Genomic DNA, 26,652 nt, shown 5'->3' with positions numbered 1-26,652 from the left:
CCATTAGTGGCTACCACATGGATGGATAAGCAGCAAAGGAGACTGAGGGGGTTAAACAGAGGGGAGGAGAATTGGAGAAAAGCAGTATCCTGAAAACCCAGAGAGAAGAGAATATCCAGGAGAAGGTGATCAACCACAGTGTCAAATGCCACACAGAGGGGCCCAAAATGATGAGAATTAAGAGAAGGCTATTAAATGTGTCAATTAAGAGATCATTGTTAATTTTGCAGAAAACAGTTTCAGTTAAATGACAAATTTCCCAGGATACAAGACTGCCAAAGAGGTAGTTTTACGTGTAGGAAAACTTAAGTTTTAAGGGTGGAAAGCGTGGAATGTCAAAGCTCACTCAGACGAAGGACATGATTTATAAAATCCATTAAATCAATAAACAGGACTAACAGAAACCATATTCCTTAATTTTTTTTGGAAAAATGTGATAATGATCAAATTTCCATATTTACACAAATGTTTCCCTTTATGATATTTCCAACAGTGCATGATACAGCTTGTGCAACTTTGAGCCATTTTTTGTGGCAAAAATCCTGAAAGAGGTCACGGGGCTCAAAGGGATATGATCTGATAAGGTGACAGAAATATTTACTCTATTATTTGAGAGGCAGGGTCTTTGTTTCCCCAACATTTCCTGTACTGTTTTAAAAATAGTTTTCCATAGCTGTTCCAAGACTACAATGTCCTTTAAAAATTGGCTTTGATGGTGCTATCTGACCATCCAAATGGAGTTAAACATCATTGGTCAGAGGCTGAACAACATAGAAAAAACAGCCCTGTACTTTTGGTCAGAGGGCTGAGTTTGAGTTCAGGTTCAGACCTTACCGTGTGACCCTAGACAAATCACTTAACCTATCAGTATCCCAGTTTCCACGACTGTACGATGGGGACAATAGTAATATTTGCCCTAATCCCCTTCACAGGAGATTTATAAGCCATGAAGTTCTCTGGAAATGGGAGCTGCCTTTCTGAAATAAATAAGGAATAGGGTGTTTTGTCACACTTGTTTCCTGGGCCAGAAGCACTTCAGAAGAGCTGCTGTGTCTGGACTGACACTGGTAGCCAAGTGATTATCACCAGGAAGGCTTTTGCAGACAGATTATGTGCAGCTCATTGATCCAGCAGTCAAAAAGATTATTGGGCACCAATGGGCACCAGGACATCTCTTAGGCACACGGGAATACTGATTGAAGACTTAAGGGCTGGAAGGAACCATGGAAGTTTATCTAGTCCCAAATCCTTCATGTTTAGCAGATAAGGAAACAGGCCCAGAGGGTTTAAGTGATTTGCCTAAGGTCAAACAGGTTGTAGGATACCTTCATGGCCACCTGTTTCAACCTGGACTCAAGAACCCCTTTTTATCTCATCCCTGTCATCCAGACTTCACTTGAAAACCTTTTGGGATAGCTCTGATCATTAGGACATTTTTCCTCCTATCAAGCTATCTACTCCTGTGCAGCTTTGCTCCTGGTTCTGTCCTCTGCAGCCAAGCAAACTGACCCAAGACTAGGGAGGTGATAGTCCCACTGCCCTACTCAGATCATATAGGGGCACTACATTTCAGGAAGGTCACTGCTGACCTGGAAAGCATCCATAGGAAGGCAATCAGGATAATGAAGGGCCTTGACATCATGCTCTATGAGGGTCAGTCATAAGAACTAAGGATGTTCAGTCTGGAGAAGACTTGGACTGGGGGCAGAGAGTTTTCTGAAGGAAAGGAGAATGATAGCTATCTTCTGATATTTGTGGAAGAGGGATTGGATTGTTACATTTGGCCCCACAAAGGAAGAACCAGCAATGGGATGGGCAGTCAGACTTAGGCTTAAAGTAAGGAACAATCTTTCTAATAATTACAGCCTTCTCAAAGTGGGATAGGCAGCCTCAAGAGCTACTGGATTCTCTCTTTTTAGAGCTCTTAGTTTTACTCAATGGCTAGATGACCACTTGTCTAGTATGCCTGTAGAGGGGGATTTTTCTTTTGTCTAGGTCTGAGTTGCACTAGATGGCCTCCCAAGTACCTCTGGATTCTAAGGTACTGTAAGCTAGGAAATCTAATTCTTCTTCCGCATCAAAGCCCAAACTCAAACACTTGAAAACTCCATTAGAATGTAAACTCACTGAAAATTGGAACTGCTTCATTCTTTTTGCCCATATTCCCAGTGCTAAGCTCAATGCCTGGCATACAGCAGGTACTTAATAAGTATTAGTTAGTTGCCTGATTCGAGCTAAGAAGTTTTGGAGAAAGTCCCTCAATACATTGTAAAGCCAAATGCAATGTATGTGAGAGAACTTGACCACTATGAGGGGTCTTCAGAGAGCATCACGTGCAAGCCCTAACTGAAACAAGGTTTCCCCATAGAGCACCCTCAACAAATGAGTGTCTCCTTACTTTTCTTCTTTAGTAATTTAGCTAGGCAATCTGAAAACAATCTTAACTCTCACATGCTACTTTATATTGCCTCCCAAAAACACAAGAACATTTTCTACTACCTAAGATGCAGAAGATACTATTATGACAGAAGGATTATCAGAGAGTTGGGAGTGGGGGAGGGGTTGGTGAAGACCTTCTCGAGCTGCTAACCCATCACTTTCCATTACTCTGGCTTAGAAAGCTCCCCCTCAGTTTGAAGAAGGGCTGGACACCACATGGCTGGAGAGCCATCTGTGGGCCAGACTGCCCTGGTGACTAGCAGCCACCCTGTGGAAGACTCCAACAAGTGTTATGGAGGAAAAGGGGCCCATGTCATGGATGGGCAGAGCAATATATTGGAGATGAAGGACACAAGGGCAAGTTTTAGCTCTCCTGATTACTACCTGTGTGGTCCTAAGCCAGTCCCTGACTCTTTTGGGGCCTCAGGAGGGGCTAGATGACCTCTAAGTTTCCTACAGCTCTGGATCTAGAAATTTCAATCTTAGGCAAGAAATTTCAAGAACAGATCTTTATAAGGCAAGCAAAAATAAGAAATATTAGAGGGATATTGCAATTGGCCTAAGACTATAATAAGATCAGAGGGCCTGCATGAGATCAGAAGGACAAAGCGTCCTTTTACCAATGGAAGATGAATGAAAATTCACCTCCAATTTCCGATAGCTGGCTTTGATTTTACTCTGCTGATACACAATGACTTCGATGTGATGTACAGCAAGAGCACATGTCTTAGACAAAATATTTAACCTGAATTCTTGACTGTGATGGAAGACTCATAAGCTATCCTGAAGTTTAGAAACCACCTGGGAACTCTTTTTCTCTAGAATGTACTCTACTGCGACTATGCGAGTCAACAGGTCCAGTAGCCTTCCCTGAGCACAGGCCATACTCCATGGCGGTTTGTTATTGCTCACACAAGTCAAACGTGAGAAATGAGGCCACTACACTTAAAATGAAGGAATCTCTCCTCCCCTTGGTGCCCACATTTTACTCCTCTGATTTGATAGGAATTCAATGTATCTTCAGCTCAGGGAGGAGAGATTGCCAGTGTATAGCTGGTCCTAGTTATCAGTGACATCCTCCTGAAGTCTGGGATGTAAATCTCCACTTACGGTACATTTCCAATTGTGCACATTGCCCTGACACAAGCCAGGGGAACAAAACTGCTTTTCCTGAAAAAAAAAAAAAGCAGTTCTTATATAAAAAATTACAGCTATCTGAATTCTTTCCTACCTGTGACAATGCATTTACTATAACGCAGCTGAAATATGGAGTATCACTTGAAAGGGTACACCATCACTACATTCACTGTAAAAGGAAAGACAAAGACCATGACACAGAGAGACACCCAAGTCCAAATATACTCTAGACACTAATGAGCTCTCAGGCAACCTAGTGGAGATTAATTTTTATACCTTTTATCATCTAATGTTAAACTTAATCCTCAAAGGATAGGAAAGGACAATGGAAGTGGTAAGAATCCTTCAGCTTTCCAAGAAACACAGGGTCTGAAATGGTTGCCCGATTCGAGAGAAGGAGTTGTGGAGACAGAAAGTGCTCATTACATTGTAAAGCCAAATGCAACGTATGTGAGAGAACCTGACGGCCCACAACGCTTCCTGTCTGCCACTTCCACGCATTCAAATATTGGACCAGTACCTCATTATGTTACTCCAGGTAAAAGCTCGATAATCTGAGGTGGCCTCAGACTATCAAGGCCACAGGTAAATTTTTGAAATGGTTTTGTAGCACAAATGTAAAAACATTGATTATCTTTAGTTGATAACTAACCTGAAATGTTTAGCCTATCTAGTAATAGGAAAACAGAGAGAGGGAAAGCACTCGGAAATACAGACAAGGTCACAGATGGTCTACCCTATTAGAATTAAAAAAAAAAACCAGGGAATTTAGCAGCACCCTAAATGATTACTTGGGAGAATTTTTTTGTGAATCTGGAGTATAACCTAGGAAGGCTGTTTCTTCTGGAGTATTTTACCCACCCTATGTAAAAGGTGGTACAGATGTAGCAATTAGGTGAAAAGCTTTCTCTTTTACCTAGAGCAACAACACAGTAAATTTTTGTAACTATTATTTTCTATGGGGAAAAAAATCCCTGAAATTTGGCTTCATTTAGGGATTCAAGGCATATCTAAAATCTCATGATTTGGAAAGGCAGGGCATATAGAGAAGTTTTTCTAATCTACTGTTTCAGGATCGAACTAAAATACCACATAGAAATATTAATTTTTTATGCAATGCTTAAATAATAAAAACAATTCTCATGTTTTTGTATTCAAAATATTTTATATTAATCATTCAAACTTAATTTTTTATACAACTAATGCATACATAATCAGAGTTTTCTATCTCCTAAGTCACATCTCACTGATATAAAAGGAATACAGGCATACCCCACATCACATTATTTCAGTCAATGACATTTTGCGATAATGTCATTGCTAGATGGCAGGTGAACCCCACTATCATGAGACCCTGCCATGACATCATTCAGATAAATGCCCACTAATGACATCATTCCTAATTAATTATCCCTTGTAACACCTTGTTTAAATGTTGTCTTATATTTTAGTAGAACCAATAAATGAGGCTAAGTGGGGGAGGGGTGGGATGCCTGTATCTGAGAAAGGTTCTGCCCTCCAAATGATGTTTCGCTCTGGAGTATTTTATATTTGATTGTATCCTATGAATACGGAGGCATGAAGGAAAAGAGAACAATTCCCTTTCAGATTAACCTCCTCCACTGAGGACTAGAATGGCCTTGTTCATAGTACGGGCCTCGGCAGCGGCAATGGATTTCACATGATTGAGGCCAGATTCACAAGTGCAGCGGCAGCAGCGTATGTTACATCGTCCACGTCACAGAGAAGCTCGGCTTTCGGGAGGTACCTTGCAGTCGTGGGTTACATTTCTTACTTGCAGGAACCTTAATGGAGAAGGGACGGTACAGTGTTTGCAGTGTATTTGACACTCGACAAAGCCATACTGAGTCCAGGTTTCTAGGGCCAGCCAGTCTACAGACGCTCTGACTTAAAAGTGGCTGAGATTAGGTGACCACAGAAAACAGGGGTTTGTGTGCTCTGGCTAAAAAGCCCCTGTTTTTGTTTTGTTGGATTGTGTACAGTTTTTGCTTTGATTGTGTAGTTACTGAAGACCTGCCTCTAAGAGTCTGTCATGTCAGCCTTACTGAGTGCAATTGCCAATTCAAGGTCTTCCTGTTCTTGTCTTCGCAATCGAGCTAGCCTCTCCTGCTCTGCTCTCTCGCTCTCGCGCTTGGCCCACGCCAGCTGCTGCTCCTCATTTCCAAACTAAAAAATAAAAATGGAACTTTGGTTAATAAACTCTGGAGACATTTCTTGATGGTCCCACAAAGCATATATGCAAGATGGCGAAAGTCAAATGCTGGGAGGAGGGGAGGGAGAGGAAGGGAAAAAAGCATTTGCAGTGCAGAGAAAACCTAGCTTTTATTAGCAAATGCTAGCGGGAAGCATGGGTGACACAGAGTATAATCATTTTCATTAAGGAGTATTCCTGGTCAGGCTGGAGGTGCATCGCTGACTGAAGTTACAGTGTGGGGATTGGAACCAGAAACCCACAGCCCCCTTCATTTCCCTTCTCTGTGATACAGAACGCAACTTTTCAAGCTGACATTCTTTGAGGCCTCAACCTCATGCCAACAAATAGCTTCAGAAAAGGAAACTCCCAAATATGATCATTGCTGCCAATATTTTTCCCTGCTGGGCTGACCCTCCCCCAAACCAGAAACCTCATTTGCTGCAGAGTACTGAAATAGATAAGGACGTGTGTACATGGATATTGCAAGGCAGCATCTTAACTACACTTAGGAATGCTGGTCCATATTAATTATTGTTTTGGAGCCTCTTTTCACAAAAATCTGCATGCCAGTTTGATGCTACACCATGATATCAAAGGTAAGAAGAATATATACTGCTATACAGGTACATTTTTTAAAAAGTTATCTCTTAGCAAACAGAAGCAAAATTCAAATGATGCTACAGACACAAAATGCATATGTGAGCTTCCAAATTAAAGATTTCTATGAATGCTTTCAGATGCGGCAAAAATGCTACCACCACAAAGTTCTTCTCAATTCACTGTTAAGTTTCAAGGATTTAAATGCATCATTACAAAGTCAATAACCTGGAATATAGTCCCAGCGAACTGTACCTGGCATTTTTTTAAAGGGTTGAGTTCTTTAAAATAAAAATTAAAAACAATCTCTGGGGTTTTATTCAAAACAAACTTGAAATCTGGCTTTTCTTGCATTATGGTCTTAACTGATCTCTTTCCAAAGTAAAAATTGTATAGGGGTGGGTGATAACAAATGATCCAGTGTAACTTTTCTATTTAAAATAAACACCCCATGGAACACTGCATATACTGTCAGGCCTAGCTGATGTATTGTTTAGTTTTGTGGATGGGCTTTTTCCCCCCATTTTTTTGTTACTCTTTGTTATGAGGGCTAGCTCATTGGGTAAGGGAGGAGCAAGTATGAATTCAGAAATTAAAGTGATATAAAAACAAAATATATTAATATATTTTAAAATGAAATAAAATCTACACACACCCACAGCCCATGAATAAAATTATCATAGTCATAATCATAGAATGTCAGAGCTAGAAGGGCCTTTAGAGATCCAATTCTCTTACAGACAGACACACAGAATCCCCAAAGGGGAGGTAAATTGCCCAAGTCTACACAGCAATTTAGTGGCAGAGTGGGGACAAGAAGCTTATGCTTCCGTTTGCCCTGACAGCCCATCATTTAATTGCAAGTTATAGTACTTTCTCTAACTTCACTGTGTCATTTCATAAAATAGCATTTAGCTAAGTAAATGGGATTTGCCTTCACTTCTCTGAATATTCTCATCACTGTAAGTAGGAGCTTAATTGAGTCCACTTTATAGAGGCAGAGTCTAATCCCAGAGGATAGAGGAGAAGGGGGAATGAAAATTTTCAAATCCCAACTCTCTGAGGCCAGATCAACTGAAGGTATCCCAAAAACCTTAGTGTAGTTTTAAGTTTTAACAGCTTTTGCAACACCTTATATGAATGTTTCCAAAATTTATAGTAGCGATTGGCCTCAATCCTCCACACCACTCAGTCCTCCAAATCCCTATTTGTTGGGTGTGCATAGAGTAGATATTAAAGAAAAGGCTCATTACCTCTTAGGAACTCCCTGTATAAGGAACCAACAGTAAGATTCTTGTTTGTAGCCTTCTGCATCTTTCTGTGCCCCCATATCACCTACTACAGTGCTTTGCAAACTAGGTACTCAATGTCTATCATAAATTTAATCTAAGTACTCTTTGGAGGTTTGCTAATTCCTCGAAACTTAGCAAATGTTGTATGGTGGTTAAGAAAAGAAGTACCACAGAAGTAGCAGAATTATGCTAGGTGCCAGTCATCTTTGCTAAGAGGTGGAGCGAATTCTGACAGGGACCCATTGAAGCTCAGACTTGAAAGGGATACAAGAGGCATTCAATAAAAGTTTACTGATTTCATTTGACCTAGCTCACAAGACCCTAATTTTACAGGTGAGAAAAGTGAGGGGTAGAGGCAGAGCCTCACCTAAGGGCCCACAACAGGTTAGGGGCAAGGCCAGGACTAGGACTCCTGGCATTCTAGTTTCCAGTCCTGTGCCCTTACCACCAGGCCATACTGCATTCCTGGCTTTGCTTTCATAGTTGATCATATGGCACGACATTTTAAGAGCATTCATTTTAAATTCAAACTCATCTTTCATCATCATCACAGCTGCAAACCTTTTTAGTGCATGATCATCCAAAGACCAAAGGTGATTCTTACCCTCTCAAAATGAAGACTTCCAGTTTGTAAGCTGCACCCATTCAAGAGAGATCTACTATATTTTGGAAAACTATAGAAAAGTTTCTCATTGACAGGGTTGTAGATTTCAATTACCTGCTTTAAGTCTAACACAAACACAGAGTAGGCAGGCACCACTGGTTTAGTACAGGTAACCACTATCCTTGTGAACCACACACTGCAGAGCATCCCATGGATTTGCCAGATTTGAACCTTACATTTCTGAAGATCTTGATACATCTAGTTAAAAGATGGAGTTCAAGCCAAGAAAATATATACCTAGCTCCTTGCACACAAAATTCAAGCTGCTAAGGAATTATTTAAAATATATCATCAGGCTGTCTTTTATTACAAGGCACCAATTCTGGCAGCCCAGTCACCAAAAAATAACACACTTAGTTAAAATAAAGTTCCCTTACTACCAGTATTAAGCAACATTTAAAAAAAAATTACATAACCATGGACCATTAGAGCTAAAAAGGAACCAAGAAATCATCTTGTTGAACTCTCTCATTTTACAGATAAGGAAACTGAGGTCCAGAGAAGGGAAGTGACTTGCCCACAGTCATATGGCCAGTCTGTGGCAGCCAGGACTAAGAACTCTGATCTCCTGACTCTCTCTCAGTCCTGGGTTACTTATTTCATGCTGTCTCTTTCATTAGAATCATCACTGCATTAAGTAATTAAGGAAGCTTACTAGCTTCCTTACTATGAGAGAATATATGAAAATGGTTTTTTCCCAAAGAAATCAGTCATTCCGAGAAAGAAATGTCATCCAACTGTCAATAATGATATATACAACGTAGCCAATCTGACATTTCCTCTCCTCCAAAAGCAGCCTTCTGGGAAAGGGCCATTGTTACTAAACCACAGATCTTCCTTTCTAACATGTTTTTTTAAGGTCTTTTTTTTTTTTTAAGAAATACCAAAGACACATGGTATTTTACCTACTAAAAATCAAAGTAAATAACACCAGCAACTGTTCCTAGAACAAACATTCTACTGGTAATGATCAGATCGCTTATACATTCAGAGTATTTAAAAGTAGCTGAGCTAAGGCAAATGCCTTAGTTGGGGGTGGGGGGGGAGGGAAAACCAAATGGGGCATCATGAATGGAAAAACAAAAATCTAGATTAACTGAACTTAAGCATTTACCATGTTCCTTTTGGGCAAAAAGTAAAATTTTTAACATTTTATCCATGAACATCAATTCCAAAAGAAGCCACATTTTCAACGTGCTGGATGGCTATTGTTATCTTAGCCATCATTTCTTGTGCTTGAAATAACAAAAGAATTTTTTTAATGTTTTTAAAAAAAAACTCAATGAAACCATTAGAAGTAATGGAAAAAATAAAAAGAAAAGAAGCCATAAAGGGCTGAAGATAGAGCTATTACGGCCATTTGGCATCCATCACAAAAATGGACACAACTTTGAAGAGTAAGGCTTTGAAGAATCGCTGCACACTGGCTACAACCCACTCAGCAGATTAAATGTTCCAACCTGGAATACTACTGAAAAGAAAAGAAGTCCTCAGGTTCTCCTGAATTGCAAGTGTCTTCAAAGTATAAAGAAGTTTGCTAACATTAAGAGAAAAAGGCTACATTTGAAAAGCAAACATTTTGGAATCTTTTAAGATTATGGTACAACTGAATGGGGAAAAAACAAATCAAAACCAAACCACACCACACCACACCAGTAGATCAAATCATCTCTCCCAATGTCCGTGGGCTGATGATTTCCTCTGGAAAAAAAAAATGAGTGTTTAAAGATGGAAAGGCAACTGTTAGCAGTAAACTGTGGTTTGTAAACCCCACTGGGCAGGATTAGGCTCCCTTCCTTAAAATAAAGATAGCCGGTTATCAAGATTGCTTCTTGTCTACATTAACTACTATTCTGGACACGCCAAAAAAGGCCACTGGTAAAAATGGAGAAATATTGAACTAATGGATAGTGGGATATTTAGGGATCCTTGGGCTTTCCAAAGATGAACAACAACCAAAAGCAGAACATACAACTACGTCTTTTATGGAGATCAGTCATTTTCCTCAAATTGCCATAGAACTCAACTTACCCTCTCCACTATCCAAGAATGTTCTTGGGGTAATGAATATGTGTGTCTTTCTTTCTTTCTTTCTTTTTTAAAGAATCTATAAGAAATTAAGTGCCAGTCAAGAAACTATAGATAGAGCAAGTTTTGTTTCTGGCTTTTATTAACAATGTCACCATTTTGCATACATTCACAAAAATTTAAGTAAGCACCAACCAGACAGGATTTAACTAACTCAAGTTATAAAATATTTACAGAACGCCAAATGCTCTGATAATTTCAGTAGCTTAAGTACCTCAAATACACTAAGAAAAAGATAACGCATGTTGTACTTTACCTAAGCATATGTGGTTTTTAAAAAATGAACTGTTTATTGTGCACTGATACGCCAACAAAATGTGTCTAAAAATTGATAGTCCATGACATCTCTACATAACAAATTTCACAACTAACGACCAAGCAGGTTGCTTTACAATTCACAAGTATGGGTTACTGAAGTCTGCCTCTGATACCTTATCGTGGCATGGAAATGACCCTGAGCTCTTCACCATGAGCTCCAGCTAATTCTAGGAAGCTGGGCAGACTAAGAGCACAGTACTACTGTACATCTGTTCCCCGAGGACCAGTCTACTTATGTTGGGAGAGACACAGTCCTGGAGCCGCCTTAAAAAAAAAAACAATTACCATTAATGGCCATAAGAAGTAGCTAGACATTTTCATAAGAATGGTTCCTAAGGATCGCCATCTACATTGGAGGAGGGAGCACCTGCAAGGCTGAAATGATGGATCCTAGAAAAACTAAAGTATGAGGGTTTTGGTTTGTTTTTTTTTTTAACCGACTAAATGACAGAGCAACATATCATCAAACCTATTTTAATGTGTGCAAGAAAAAAGCTCGAAGCTGCATAAAGAAGAAATTTTGTTGTCCAAAATAGGTAGTGAAAACTCACTTGACTAAATTATATAACGTTTTAAAATCCTAAATATTTTCTCTGCCCACGCTTAAAACAGTCAGTCTTAATTTTAAAACTCTGGTATTTATTTCTGAAAAGGCACTTATTTTTGTTCAAAGACCCTTTGAGATTCTTTGATGAAATATAATATGGATGTTCTAAGAATAATTTCCTAAGAGGGCCTTAAAATGTTTTTCTTAAATGGTTTCTGTTTTTGATGTAACACATAACTGTGACACTATATGAACCCTAATCATTTTTCACTAATCACACTTCACAGTTCAGGTCTTCATAATTCATACTGGTAGTATATAATGCGCTGTGAAAGGACTGTCAGAATTTTTCTACAAACAACTGAAATCTCTCTTTGCTATAGAAATTTCCAGGGGACAGCAAAACCCCAATATATATTTATTCAATTGCGCTTGGTACAGTGCCGGGCACATAGCAGGCGCTTAATAAATGTTTATTGAACTGAATTGAAAATATGAAAACTTCTGGAGGGTTTTACATCTTGGCTCTCAAAACTCAAATACAAAGTGACCTTTCATGCAACAAAACAATACAAAGAGGCTACAACAAAGAACGTTGAAAAAGCCTGTTTTCCCACCCTACTGGAGAGTAGACATGCCCCTTTAAAGTAGTGTCAAATTCACAGCGATTTTTTATTAGCATTTTTTTTTTTTACAGAAATAGAAATACAGGATAATGATGAGAACAGCATGAAGTACTAGGAGACACAAGCCAGTGGACAGCAGGTTTGCAGTTTAAAAAATAAAAAACCCAAAAGATTGCTGCAAGCGAGGAGCAGAAAGTGGTTGGCTCAGAGACAATGAACGTAACTTACAGAGCTGAAGTCTGCAAAACCCAAGGAAGAGTCTTTAGGAGTTTGAGTTGAAGAGGAGGGAGCAAATGGATCGTTTCCACTAAATGGGTCCCCAAAACCCTTTTTATTTTGAAACGGGTCACTGCTGTCAGCCCCAAATGGCTGGAATGGATCAGGGGGTTTGGAAAAATCTGCAGACCCGAGCTGGCTTACAGGTGTACTTTTACCTGGAAAGTTTAGGAGAAAAAAAGGAGAAAAAATATATAGGTTACTTACCATGGAAAAAGCAAAGCCCCGAGTTGGAGAGCCCTGGATTCCTTTCCCCCACGAAGCCATTTCCCCCTTTTTTGGAATGATCATAGAAGTCATCTCATATGTTTTAACTTATGTAATTACCAGAGGAGTTCAGAATCACTGTCTTCCCTCAGGAACATTTAAAATAAAGTCATTCAACTCCATTTTCTTGGGTGTTTGTGAATAATAAAAGCAAAATAAATGTAGGATGACTTCTGTTAATGTTTTTGACGAGAGAATTCAAAATTAGAGGCAATCATTTGTTAAAAAGTTAAAGAACCAGAAATGTTTAAAAAGTATTCATTTTTAGTGCTGCAAGATTAGTGAAGAAGACATCATTGCAATGTGAGCAGCAAAAATTCTGATCAAGGAGAAAAAACAGTAAGAGTATGAATTTTTATTGGCAGTTGAAAACAAGGTTTAGTTTCTGTAGACAGGGTTAATTACATGTGAATGTTAGTTTTAGAATATCTGTGGTAGCTCTTCAGAAAAGTCCAACGAGCCCCACTCAGTTTGAAATGTTCTTGTTTTCCTTCTACCACTCTGGCTTCTTGGTGACTGCATAATTTGAAGAATAAGAGAACTGTCCTTGAAGGTGGGGGGCAATCCAAGAGCTTTTAATAAACAGGGCACAACAGGTGTTCTTTTTTAGCTATCACTTCATTATACTGAAGAATGTAAGCTCCCTGATGGTAAAGACTTTCATTTTTTTTTTTCCACTTTGTATTCTTAGTGACAAACATAGCACCGTGCACATGGTAGGTGCTTAATAAATGCTTGTTCAATTAGGCAGAAAAAACCTAAAATATTTTTCTTCTTGATGTCTAAGTTAACAGCATATGGAAGGCGGCATGATGGATAGACTGGGTGTCAAAAAAGAATGCCTGGTATTCCCATTAATTAGTATGGTTTAGGCAAAGTACTTATTTCCTTCTCTGGGTCTCAGTTTCCTCACATGTAAAAAAGACTAGAAGGTCTTTAGGGTCCAGGCTCCCTTCTTCCAGCTCACTCCGATACACTACATTCCCAAGTTTATTCCATTTCTGATGTTCTCTAGTCTAAGGTCCCTCCCAATTCTGATCCTCAGTTATACATATGCTGTAAGGTTCCCTTCCAGCACTAACATTTTTAGGATCCCAGGGCCTTAGAGATCATGTAGTCCAATTCGATTTTATAAATAAAGAAAACTAAGCCAAGAGAGGTTGAATTATTTGCCTAAAATGGAGCCAGAGGTAAAATTGCCATCTTGGGACTCCAAAGACAGTATTATTTCCCCCTCTGCCATGATGCCTGACAATTCAGCTTCCTTGTCTTTATCCCAGGACTAGTAGAGCAAAGGTGTCAGAAAGCACTGAGCTCAAGAGTCATGAAAGGATGGATTTGGCACCAGAGGTTCTAGGTTTGACTCCTGGCTCAGTCACATACGACCTATGTGACCTTGGACAAGGCAGTTTAATTTCTCTGGGCCTCAGTTTACCCATTTTTAAAATGAAAGGTTGAAAGAGACCTGTTGAAGCCTCCTAACAGATCTAAACCCGAGACCGTATGTCCCAGGTTCAGGTCTCATTTCTGGCTCTCACCATGTGGCCAAAAGCAAGTCACAACCTCAGTTTCCTCACCTGCAAAATGGAGATAAAAATATCTATACAGTAGAAGCAGCCCAGTGTAGTGGATAGAGTGCCAGCCAGTGGATAGAGTACTCAGGAAAACCTGGGTTAAAGGACTGCCTCTGGCATTTAGTAGCAGTGTAACTATTGGCAAGTTACTTAACTCTCTAAGGCTGTGTTACAGATGAGTTGCTGGTGTGCACTGGCACAAGCAGCTTCCACACTGGAAGTTTCCCCACGTTGATGAAATCATAGGTATGGACCAACCTCCCCTTCCTTCCAAAACTGGACCAGCTTCATCACAGGATTGTGAGGATCAAATGAAATAATATAGGCAGGGCGCTTGACAAACCTTGAAGTTGTATATAAATGTCAGTTATTATTAACAGCAATAGCCCGCTAGTAATGGAAGTAAAGGGGAAGTGGGCCAGAGCTATGGACGGATAAGCACAAACTCATCTCCACCACTGGCAGATGTGTATATGGTGTTCTAGCGAAAGAAGGTCAGTATTATCATCTTTATACACAAGGGCAATACCCTGTGCGCTGCAGCTGATATCTAAGAACAGTCAGCAAATTACTAGATTGTGCCTCATGTAAAATCTCGGCTTCATCTATTTAATGAATAGAATCACCAGCTCAAAACTGAAGGAACCCCAGAAGCTATGTAATCCAACCCATATGTTTTGGATGTTTTGAATGTTTTTTTTTTTTTTTACTAAAACAAGAATCCTCTCCTGTGCATCATTTAATAACCAATAACAAAAGTGCTGCGCACTGGACAAGGCAAAGTGTACTTGTGATTACTCTCTTGTTCCCAAGGCTAACTGCTGTTTTGAAAGGCAGAGGTGGGAAGCAAAAGTGTCAAAAGAAGTACAACCTACTAATTTTCTGATCACAAAGACACTATTAGTCAGCTGTTTTTCTTTAGTTTATCATAATGGTTGATGGTTTCTAGGCATATGTATTGTGGTCCCATCCTTCCAAAGAGTTTACTATACTTGTTTATTTTCCCCAACAGATAAAAGAGGGACTTCCCTTCAGATCTCCAACCATTAGAATCCTTCTTCAAGGGGTCAGTTCAGGGGCCACATCTTCCCTGAGGGCATCCCAGAAAGACCCATTACAAGGGATTCCTCTCTCCCCAAATCTTTCATCCCTTTCTGTTAACCTCTTTCATGAAATTATCCATTTCTACCTTATATTACAATTCTCTGTGTACATGTCTTATTCCCTACTAGACTAGCCCTTGAAGGTTAAGAACTGTTCTTTTTCATCTTTATTAACTCCAAATGAGAATCACTGACTTCTCTAAGAGAAGGGGCATCCCACACAACTGCTAAAGCAGTCTTGATTGTCTTTGTTATGTTAGAAACTATAAGGATAAGGAAAAAATGGATATAATCGTTAAGACCAATGGGACACCTGTGGGAAGCACAGACAAGAGAAGGTTATCTGTTCTACAAAGTTTGGGTTTTCTCCCCCCAACTACTGATTTCTCTGGTCCCCATACTTTTTTGCGGGGAGGGGATTCAGATTCCTTCATGCTTTTCATTTCATTATGATACATTTTATTAAAAGACTTCTAGTCTCACCAATAGGTGAATAATAGGAAGACTGATGGGCATGACTCCAAAATCTAAGAAAATACAGTTTTCTTTATTCTTTACAGATCACATTTACAGTGATCAAGAATTGAGTGTGTGTACAGCTATGATTCACAATGGGGAATAATTTCTCTTTCCTATATAAATTCCCTTTATAGAATAAATTGTGAGTAAGGTCCAATAGACATAAAAGTTCCCTGTCTTTTCTAACTTTGATCCTTCTGTTCCTTGTCTTTTTCCTCTCTCTCCAGGCTCTAGATTTCTAATATCCAATGCTTCTCCAATTTTTTCTGCAAGTGTACTTTTTCTTATTTCCTGCATTCCATCATTCCTTTTTTCCTTCTCCCCATCTCCAGTTTAATTTCTTCTCTGCCCAGAGCAGAGTGATCTTGGCATGGGGTGGGATTCCCTGGAGGAACTGGCCATGAGGATTTGCCTCTCCTCTCCACTGCACATTCCCCCCAAACTCCTCTTCTGCTCTAAGGGAAGAAGCCAAAATTCAGCAAAGTCCAAGACTTTCCCGACTCTGCTGAGGACAGACGACAGCTGTGACCTGTATCTCCTACCTGCCTATTCACCTTTATACTTGCCATCACCATAGAAAGGACTTGAGTAGAATAGAGAGGCTCCTGAAGATGGTAGCACAGAGGGGTCTTGCAATGAAGCTAGGCAGCAACAAGGTTATGGTGTCAACCTGGGAGTAGAAAGTGGTAGCATGTATCTAATTTTACAAGCTTTAAAATAGAAGCTGGGATATTCCCAGACCCAATGAAATTGTAATTTCCTCAGAATGCCCCCAAACCAACCAAGGATTTGACACTCATATTTTAGATAAATGGAACACAGGTTCGCCAAGCCAGGGAATGAACTTTGAAAGAAGTTCTGCTTTAGCATATTGATGTTGTTGCTTATGTTGATTCCGACATCTACAAGAGGTTAAACAGCTTAACCGTGTTCTAGTAGAAAGAACACCAGACTAAGAATTAGAACCTGGCTTTGAACCCAGGTCTGTTGAACCCAAGCTGTTGAGTTCCTAATGCTTACTAGCTGTCTGACCTTGCACTGCATCATTTTAACCTCTGAGCTTTGGTTTTCTCATACGTAAGTGGGAAATAATACTTACACAGGACTAGTGTGAGGAAAGTACTTACTAAACTGCAATATAAATGTGAACCACGTTGTTACTGATGCACTCATTTTTCTGAATGCAAATTTTCTAATAGCATAGTAGAGAGCTTAGCTGTATAACTGGCCACCCCTTTTGGCTTATCTGGCTGGTGCCATATTTCAGGCTGCGAGCACCCAGAAGCATTCCTTTTCTCTGCTGGCCCGCTGGACAGTTAGTTAGCTGCTGGCACACAGAACATGCTGATGGTGGCAGGGATGCATCACAATGCTGTATAAAAGGCTGCAGTAAAGTGTAGATCATGCTACTTCTAAGACAAATCTTCTCAAGTTGGTCGGATGTCCCATATAATAGTAAATGTTGCTTTTTAACTTATAAGCAATTCAGTTCTCCTTTTTAAAAAATGTCATGCCCATGATTCCATACTGACTCAACTGCCTTTCCTGAAACAAACAAAAAAAAATCAAACAAACTTGTTTTTTAGGCTAAAGTGAAGTACAAAGAGAATATTTTAAAAGAGGGAAGAAACATATGGGCATTAAAAAAGGCTATTTAACTATGAAGATGCACAAGTGAATCTAATCTGAACTAATGCGTACCTCAATTTCAGGGTTGGAAGTACTTTTATTAAAATAAATATTGACTCTACCGAGAAGTTGCATAAACTGGACATTGCTACATTTAATCCTTAGATATTTTCACATGGAGACTGTAGTTTTTGATATGAAAAAAAAAATAAAACTGTTGTCATAGTTTTCATCTTTGGGACTGGGCTTATTATCCTGGGAGAGAGGGGCACCTAACTGTATTCTCAGGCGCATTTTCTAGGTTTAAGGATGGGCCAGTCAGCCTCCTCCATAAGTCAAGAGAGCCACCTGGGTCTGCAGCAGCTTCTAGGAGAGTCTCTGAGGAGGAGATAATGGGGGAAAATGGGAGGGAAGACCTCTCTAGTTTGGCCATCACTGTGGCCACCCCCTCCCCACTATGATACTTCCTGTTACCCATAATGAAATTTAAAAACTCAACTTCAGACAAAAAAAATTAAAACTAAAAAGTAAGGCCTGATAACTAAGCTAAAAAAAACTAAAAACTCAGAAATGTTTGCTGAATTTTTATTGTTGAGAAGTAGAACTTCACGAAGGGCTTGGTTGTAGTTCAGTACTCCAAGCTGAGAGCCATGGGCAGAGAGCCCTTAAATTCATGCTTTGAACACACAAACAGGTCTCTTTAAATACCTGGACAAGGAGGGAATAAATGATGATAAAAAACAGCAGATGACATTTATATAGCGCTGTACAATTTATGCTCCTGATCCTTACAACAGCCCTAGAAACTGTGTGGGCTGTAGGGTATTATTCTCGGGGTAAGTGGTGGCATCCTCTTCTGAATGCCCAGAACACTGAGGCTCTCAAAGGTGAAAAGTCTTTCCCCAAATTAACATAGCTAATATAAAATTCAGTATTAGGACTTCAAGTCCAATATTATTGCTTCTATATATTACCTCATGTGAGTTGGCAAAGGCTAATTTAGGGGGCAGAAAAGAGCTGAGCTGGGGTCCTGGCCACAGTACCAACATCCCTAGCTGGCTAACCACTTTGCTAAATGCACTTTCCAATAAATCTTCTTGATCAAATTCTAGCTGAGATTTCTGAGTATCTGTCATTACAGGGGTGATGGATGCTGAAATGCACTCCATTTACAAGTATTTCAAATTGAGGTTTCTAACAACTAGGCAGATTATCAGAGAGATGAAAAGAGCTGCTCACTTGAAAAAACTGCTTTCTTAGTTTTGCTCTATTGCTGAAACCGCTGTTGTTTGGAAATCATGACTTTGTTAATGTGAAACCAGGGCACACCAACTGTTTGCCTCTTGTTTTCAAAGTAAAAACTGTTTTTCTTGTTTGTCTGTTTTTAAAGTTTTGCATGAAGACCATGATGGACTTAACACGTGCAAAAAGTGTTAGAGATTGTTCTGGTTCAGCATTAGAATGCGCTTATTATAAAACAGCAAATTTTCTGCAAAAGGAAGTACACATCTATTAATGCCATGAACCTACTCATTCAAGTCTCCTACTTCACTTTGCACACATGCCAATTATTTTTAGCTGTTATATTTTAAAATATTCTCAATCTAGTTCCTATTTTTATATAAACATTTCTGCTAACTTGTTAATCATTGTCCTATTTCTTGAAATAAATCTTACATTGTTATGTAATAAAGTAATTTTGCTGTCTTTACTTAGCAAATTTACTAATTTTACCACTAGTTGTATTACTAGGGTACACTAACATACAACTTTAGATAGAATCACAGAATCTCAGAACTGGGAAGGTATTATAATATTATAATACTTAGAAGGCATGCTAGTCCAAAAACCTAAGTGATGCAGGAAATTTCTACAGTAACCCCATGGATTTATCTAGTCTCTGCCTGAACATCTCCAGTAATGGGAAACTTAGTACCTTTCCAGGTATCTCATTCCATTATCAAACAGTTCTAATTATTAGAAAGTTCTTCTTTATACTGTGCCCAAAACTCTGTAACTTCAAATCAATGGTCTCAGTTTTAGACCAAGGAGAACTATATCCCACTTTCCTATGATACTTGAAGATAGCTTTCATGTCCCCCATTTGCTCCAATCTTTTCTTCCCTAGGCTAAACAGACCTACTTCTACAAGTAATCCTCATATGGGACTGGTTTGTATCTTTGTCTTGGTTGCCCTCCTCTGAATGGGCTGTAATCTGTCAGTATCCCCCTTAAAATGTGGTACCCAGAACTGACCAGATGAAATTTAATTAGGGCAGACAGGAATATCCCCCTTTTGCCAAAAAAAAAAAAAAAAAAAAAAGCTTCTGAGTTACTGGAGAATTATGGCCCACATTTATGGCCCTCATGATAACACCTGTGATTATTTGATTATTTCTGAGTGTCCATGTTAGAGTTTTCATTAACAGTACAAAAAGTAAAGAAGATTTAAGAGAAGGCAAGTTAGCTCGAAACCACAGCAGTTTCAGCAGTTACCCAAGCGGTGCACCGAAACCACACACAGGACTTACTTTAGCAAAAACAATATGAACAAAATGGTTTACCGCAGGTTAAATGCTGTTAAAAGCTCAGAGACAGACTCCACCCCAGGTAAAATCTTAATTTTTTACTTCTTGATTTTCAGAAATAGTGATCATTCTCTGGCACTCAAAAGGTTAGTATCATTAAAAGAGAATAGGAGTATACTTTCCAAATGAACAGTTTGGGACCCATTCTAAAATATAGCTTTCCCAGAATGCTTTTCAGGAAACCCTATACCTAGCAGGACACCAAATTTCTGTCTAATCAGTGAGAAATTAGAAAGGCCAAAAACCTGAGGTATAGATTCTGTTCTATTGTAACCACTGCCAAGGTGGAGACAAATAACTTTTTGGTGAATTCTGAGTTTTACAAATGAAGTTAATAAATACAACTGAAGCAAAGATCAAAGAGAAAGGAACAAAACATGTTTACATGCATCTATAATTATATTGGTGTTGAAATGTATATGTGTGTATATAAACGTACGCATATACATACATACATAAATGTGTTATCTGTATACACATGCACATTCCAACTGCGTGACTGACACAAGTTTACTAAGTTTACCTGGTAGCAATTTCTAAAAATGAAATGTCAAAGCAAAAGAATGAAAAACAAGTGGAATTTCTGGTTTGTGGCTTGGCCAGCTGCTTCCCCCAAGTCATTTATCCCACACAGCACAGGATGCCCAAGCTCTCATACAACTGTCAGGACTTCTGAAAGTCAAGCCAATGAGAGTCACTTAGATGGTACTGGGAGGGAGTTGTTAGTAACAGGCAAAGGAGAGCCAAGGAGGCAGTTGGTCTTCTCTGATTCTGTCACAAGGAGGATTCATTTACATTACTTATGTGTAGAGGTACAGTGTCAAGAAGAGCAAACTTGAAGTCAAAGATCTATACTCAAATTCCAGGTCTGCCACTCACTAGCTAACGCCTTGAGTACTCTTCCTCTCTTGGCCTCAGTTTTGTCATTAGTAAAATGGTAGTAATAGTACTTATACTACACGCCTCCACAGGGTTAATGTTAGGATCAGATAAGACCACAGATGTAAATCACTTGGTAAATTATAAATCATTAGATAAATGTAAGCCATTGTCACTATGGAAAAAAAGGAGTAAATAAATACGTGTTGAACAATCACCAGACATTCAACACTGCAGCTTTATGATAAATGATTACTCTTGGTAATCTATTCTTAGATTCCCAAATGCTTATATGTGGGTTCATAAAACAAGAATCAATCATTTTTAATGTTAGCAAGGCAAATACCTGATCAGTAACATTAAATCGCTTGCGAGGGCCCGAGCATATGAGAGGCACTTTATACTGGCATATGTGTAAAAGTATGGCCAACAGAGATCAAAGCTGAACCCAAAACATGACTTGATCAGATAAAATTTGAGGTTCAAAGTGATCAGGGTGTTGAGATTTTCCACTAAAAATATTTACTGAATGTTAAGAAAAATCAGCTTAATATATTCAAAAGGAACAGGATGAGGTTGGTTCAGAATCCTTGAGAAAAGCTGACCAAGCCTTTGGTCCCACCACTCCATCACTGCTTTCTGTCTGATGTCTGTTATCACTGGCACTTAATAAATATTTATTAAAAAAATAAAAAAATTTCAAGAAGTCCCTACAAAAGGATTACATTCAGTGTATCAAAAACATGACAGCAGTCACAATGTTTCCACGGAAAGGGAGAAGGGAAGGTGACAATACACTATCAGTAAACAACTAAATGCATGCCATACAGCAGTTCTCACAATAAAATCACAGCGCTATGTAGTCAGACTTCAACCCACTTTCTTTTGTTTTTCAAAATCTCAGTCTCTCCATACTTCATGGGTCTGATTCACCCCATTTCTGCAGACATCTCATACTGTTCACTCCCCTAGCATAAGCCAACGAATCCAAGTGAATGAATTCTACAGGAGAGTTATGATGTAGTCATAGAAGCAGTGCTGAGCTAAGAATCTTGCCATTTCCTATAGTGAAAGCTAACTGTACAGTTTTGTACAAAGTTTCATAAATTCATTTAAAAAAAAAGATAATATACACTCAAAGTTTGAGAAATAGAAGCCGGGGGGGGGGGGGGGGAGTTTAGTTTGACTGTTCTGGGAGGTGTCTGACCAGGGAGTTCCAATGTTCCCACTAGGAGGCAGCTGACAGGGCTGAATGAGTCCCCTTTCCTCTCCCGACAAGCCTCACCTGAGCATTTATTCAGTGCTTAAGAACTGGCTTAAGAACCAAGCACTGAGGGAATACAAAGCCTCAAACAAAAAAACAGCTCTATTCTCAAGTTCTAAAGTAGCTAACGCTTTATTGTAGCAAAAAAGCAGAATGCTCTGAAAAATCTCTATTAATGGCTATAAGGTGCCTTCTCCAGCTTTAGATGGGATGTGAGAAATAGGAGTTACAGATGCAGATGATACCTTAAGAAGTTATTTTATATGGTACTGTATGAGGTATGTTTTTAATGGTGCCTTCAATAAATGTGAACACTCAGGATGAAAAAATAGATGATGTAAATAAGGAAGGACTGCCTTGATGGCAGTTCAGTGACTTGCCCAAGGTCACACAGGTAATCACGTATCAGAGGTGGGATTAGAACTCATGTCCTCTGACACCAAGGCCAGTGACCTTTTGACCATACCATGTTGCCTGCCCAGTACTTGATGCCTTGATGGCAAACCTTTCTAGGAGGAAAGGGAATCAGAGAAATATAGAGTTTTAGAGCTAGGAACTGAGAAACCTAAGTCAGTCCAATCAATTCCTGAACAAGAATCCCCTCTCCAGCTCAATAAGTGGTCCTCCAGCTCTTCCTGAAGAACTCCAGTGACAGAGAACTTTATCTTATAGAAGAAAGTAGTATATTTCGCTGCTGGGCAGTTCATTCACAGTGTTGGAAAGGTCTTCCTTATATCAGCCTTCTTGTCACTCCCTGCACTGCCCAATTCTGTCCTGGGGCCAAGCAGAATAAGTCTAATTGCCCAAACAAAAGCAACGAAATCAAGAAGCAGCTGCTTCTGGGTATCCCACAACCACTATCTCTTGATGGCCAGACTGTGGGAAGGACCTCTGGTTGTCTATGCTCTCCCTCTGCCATCATCCCATTCAAGGTGTAGAAGAATCCTCTCTATTGCTGGGAACAGCAATATCCACGAGAACAACAACTTACATTTATTGAGAAAGTTCCTTCTCCTCTCTGGGCCTCAGTTTCCTTATCTGTAAAACATGAGGACTAGACAAGATGATTGCTAACTCCAAATCCTATTCACCTGTACAATGTTTTATAATTCAAAGAGTTTCCTCAAAAGAGTCCTGTGGGGTAGAAAGGACAAGTAGTATTGTTCCTGTTTTAGAGATGAGGAAACTGAGTCTCAGAGAAGTGAACTGACTTGCTTACAATCAATCAATTAATCATTTATTATGTGCCAGGCACCATACTTAGCAATGGGGATACACAGGATCACAGGGCCATGGCTGTAGGGCTGGACGCACCTCAGAGGTCACCTATCTAAACCAACCCCTTCATTTTACAGATGAGGAAACTGAGGCCAAGGCCCAACAACATACAGGTAGTCAAATATCAGGAGTGGGGTGTGTGATTTGAGGCCATGTCCTTTGATACCAGAGCAAAAGATCTTTCCACTACACCACACTCCTGCCCAATATGAAAGTCCATCAGTCTCTGTTGCTGTAGAGGAACTCACCCACACTGAGGAACTCACATTCTACTGATTGGGGTGGGGGTGGGAATAGCATGTTCACAGATAAGTAAATAGAGGATTTTTTTTTTAAAGTACACTGTCACTAGGGTGGTGCAAGCCAGTAATTGACAGAGCACGGACTCTAGCCCAAGAAGTTACTAACCACAGGGACTGACAGGCCTCCCTTGAGTCTTGAATCCTATGCTCTTCCACCCTCTACATCATGAGGATGAGCCCTTGGTGCTTAGGTATCAGCTATATCTCACTACTGTTCAATCAGTTCTTTCTGGTGGGTGTACAACAAAGTAGGCAAATGCTTCTATTTTTAATTCACAATTATCTATGCAAAGAAGGATCACCTATGTTTTTTTTTGTTTTTCATCTTTTTTTTTTTTTTGCAAAGGAAGCCCAAGAAAGAATTACACTCCTTCCACAACTCAAAACAAGGAATAATGTTGGACCCCAGACAGTTGTCAGTCATGTATAATTAACTGGAGACACTAAAATGATGAAAGAGCACTTTGTCCTACTTCTAGAAAACACTTTTCTGAAGACAGCTGAAAATTCCAGGTCTTGGATTCTAAGGATTTTCTCAGCATAATATTTTCTAAATGAGCATCTATTTAGATCAGGGGTTGTTAACCTTTTTTGTCATGGCTCCCTTTGGCAGTCTGTAAAGCCTATGGACCCCATCTCAGAATAGCCTTTCTAAATGCACAAAATAAAATATGTAGGTCTGAAAATGAAACCAATGATATTGAAAGAGTTGTCAAAATATTTTTTAAGGTCAGTACCAAAGACTAATTAGGAACCTCTGATTTAGATGCATCTTCTATAAGCTTCTCTGAAGCATGCATTTCTCACTGTAAAAATCAAGTCTCTAGTATTCATTTCTGACTCAACAAAAAAATTTCCTCAATATTCTACCAACAGTCATGGCAAATGGTGGCTACTTCTATTTCAACAACTCAGAATCTTCAAAAAATTTTCTAAAAAATCATTGTGGGAACAGAATTAAAGTGCCTAACCTGAGGGTGGAAGGCATTAACCACACGTAAAACCTGAGAAGCCAATTTCTATACACTTGTGCAATAAACAAAAGGGCTAGAAAAGAGGGATTTAAAAAAGAATATAAGTAAATCTTTGCTGACTATCCTGGTTTCAATTTTTGCTTGACATTTTAATGCTGCATAGAACAAGGTGATCCTAATTACATAACATTGACAACCATCATCATTAATCAATTGTGTGATTTGTAACAAGTTTCCAATTACTGACATTACAGTTACATATTCAGTCACAATGGATTTGGAAATGTGTATAACTTAAGGATACAAAATCACACCCTAAAATAAGCATCTAAATTCCACATCACGGTGCCCTGAATTTAAGCTCTACAAAGGCATAAGCCAGGACATATTTTCTATGAGAAAAACTGTATTTTGTAGGTCACCATTTACACTGAATAAGGACACCAGGTCACTGGCACGGTAGTTTATGTGTACAATGCAAACAGATATTTCTCAGTAGAATTCTCGTATAAGAATTTATAAAAATATTATTCTAGGGAGTTGTTAGGGTTAAAAGGTCATTAGAAGCAATATATTGATAATAAAATTGGAGTGGAGGTTAAAGGTTATTTAATGGTTAGTGGTCGAGGCTCTTCCACTAATGCCACTGGCTTGCTGTACTACCCAAACCACAGGAGAGAGAGATACACCAGGCTTCGTGTGAAGGAAGTGGGGAAGGGTGGGGCCAGTGCAGCAAGATCCCTGTATCACAGCACTAAAGAGCTGAATTCTGCTTGTAACCCAATCACTGACACCCACACAGCCATTTCCTGCACTTAAAAAAAAAATCTGTTTCTCTCTTTGCAAATCAACAACTTTTACCTAGAAACTATTCAGCGGTGAACTCTGACTGATTTCAATCTGTAGTTCGTTGCAGAAAATATATCATTGTTTACCTGAGAGAATTGTACGTGTACTAAGTTTAACTGCCAGGTTTCAGGAGGCTTGCTAGGTATTCGTTTTCAATGGGCCTGGCAGAAACAAATAAACCTGCCCAAAATGAATCCTGCTTATTGAGAACAATCTTGAAAAGAATGCAAATGACAACGACAAAATGTCCACCTGGCCACCAGAAGAAAGTCAACTACTGAAGCTGTGAAATAAAACAGTTAATCAATTTGCTGCAGGAAATTCTGGAAAGTATGATAATGGAACCAGGCTTCATTATCTAGAAATGTTTAAATGTAACATCTTCCACTACAGAAAAAGACATATAACTTCTAATATTTGTAGCTCTCAGGAATTAAGTTAAGGGAACCACCTAAATCACTCCCACAAAATTTGAAAAAAAAAAAACCCACAATAATCTGCAGCATGGTATAATCGACTGGATCCTGCGCTAGGCAGCAGGATGTCCACGAGTTAAGTACCACTAACTAGCTGGCTGACCATGGGCAAAGAACAAAACATTCCTGGAACTTGGCTCCCTGATCTGTCAAGTGAAAGGGTTCAACCAGTAGGTGTCTAATGTCCCTTCCCTTTTGAATATCGTGATTCTATAAAGGAAGTACAAAATAAACTGTATAAAGGCCAGGGACATAAGCTTGTTTTCAATCCATGCAAACTGGTGTAACTCATGAATTTTCTTTCAGAGATGATACTGAAGAGAGAACATTGGACTTGAAATCAGCTCTACCACTTCAAGACTGTGTGATCCTGACAGAGGAAATCACTCAACTTCTCTGGGCCAGGGCCTGATGGTCCTCATCTGTGAGTGGGGATAATAAACCCTGTTCCCTACCACAGGGTTTTTGTGAAGATCAAATAAGGTAATATAGGTACATTACAAATTACACAGCTCCCTATTTTTATAAGTTACTGTCATTCAGCATCTAGTACCAGTTCTTTGTACATAGTAGACATTTAATGTATATTTGTGGAATAAATGAAACCTTTTCTGCAAAGAAAAAAATTACCAATCACTGAATGTCTTACTGGATGTTTTCAACTCAAAAATTTTACATTAAATCAGATTCAACATGTTCAGGGACAGCATGGATAGTGGTAAAAGAGTGGTCTGAAGTGAAAAGGCCTGAG

General features: G+C 39.2%; 1 protein-coding gene across 2 annotated transcripts in view; it reads right to left on the bottom strand.

The window, feature by feature from the left end:
• Positions 1-4,725: 4,725 nt before the first annotated feature.
• Positions 4,726-26,652, bottom strand: part of EPS15L1 (epidermal growth factor receptor pathway substrate 15 like 1) — a 124,893-nt gene continuing 102,966 nt past the window's right edge. Inside the window, exons 23-24 of one of the 2 annotated variants that reach the window (XM_036763262.1) lie at positions 12,152-12,357; positions 4,726-5,763 (exon numbers count right to left, since the gene is read on the bottom strand). In XM_036763262.1, the coding sequence (XP_036619157.1) occupies positions 5,617-5,763; positions 12,152-12,357 (353 nt within the window). In that variant the 3' untranslated portion in view covers positions 4,726-5,616. The remainder of the gene's footprint in view (positions 5,764-12,151; positions 12,358-26,652) is intronic. The other variant, XM_036763253.1, reaches the window with a different exon arrangement.

The sequence above is a fragment of the Trichosurus vulpecula genome, chromosome 1 (genome assembly GCF_011100635.1).
Source record: "Trichosurus vulpecula isolate mTriVul1 chromosome 1, mTriVul1.pri, whole genome shotgun sequence".
Taxonomy (NCBI): domain Eukaryota; kingdom Metazoa; phylum Chordata; class Mammalia; order Diprotodontia; family Phalangeridae; genus Trichosurus; species Trichosurus vulpecula.
This window is presented reverse-complemented; position numbering and strand designations above follow the sequence as displayed.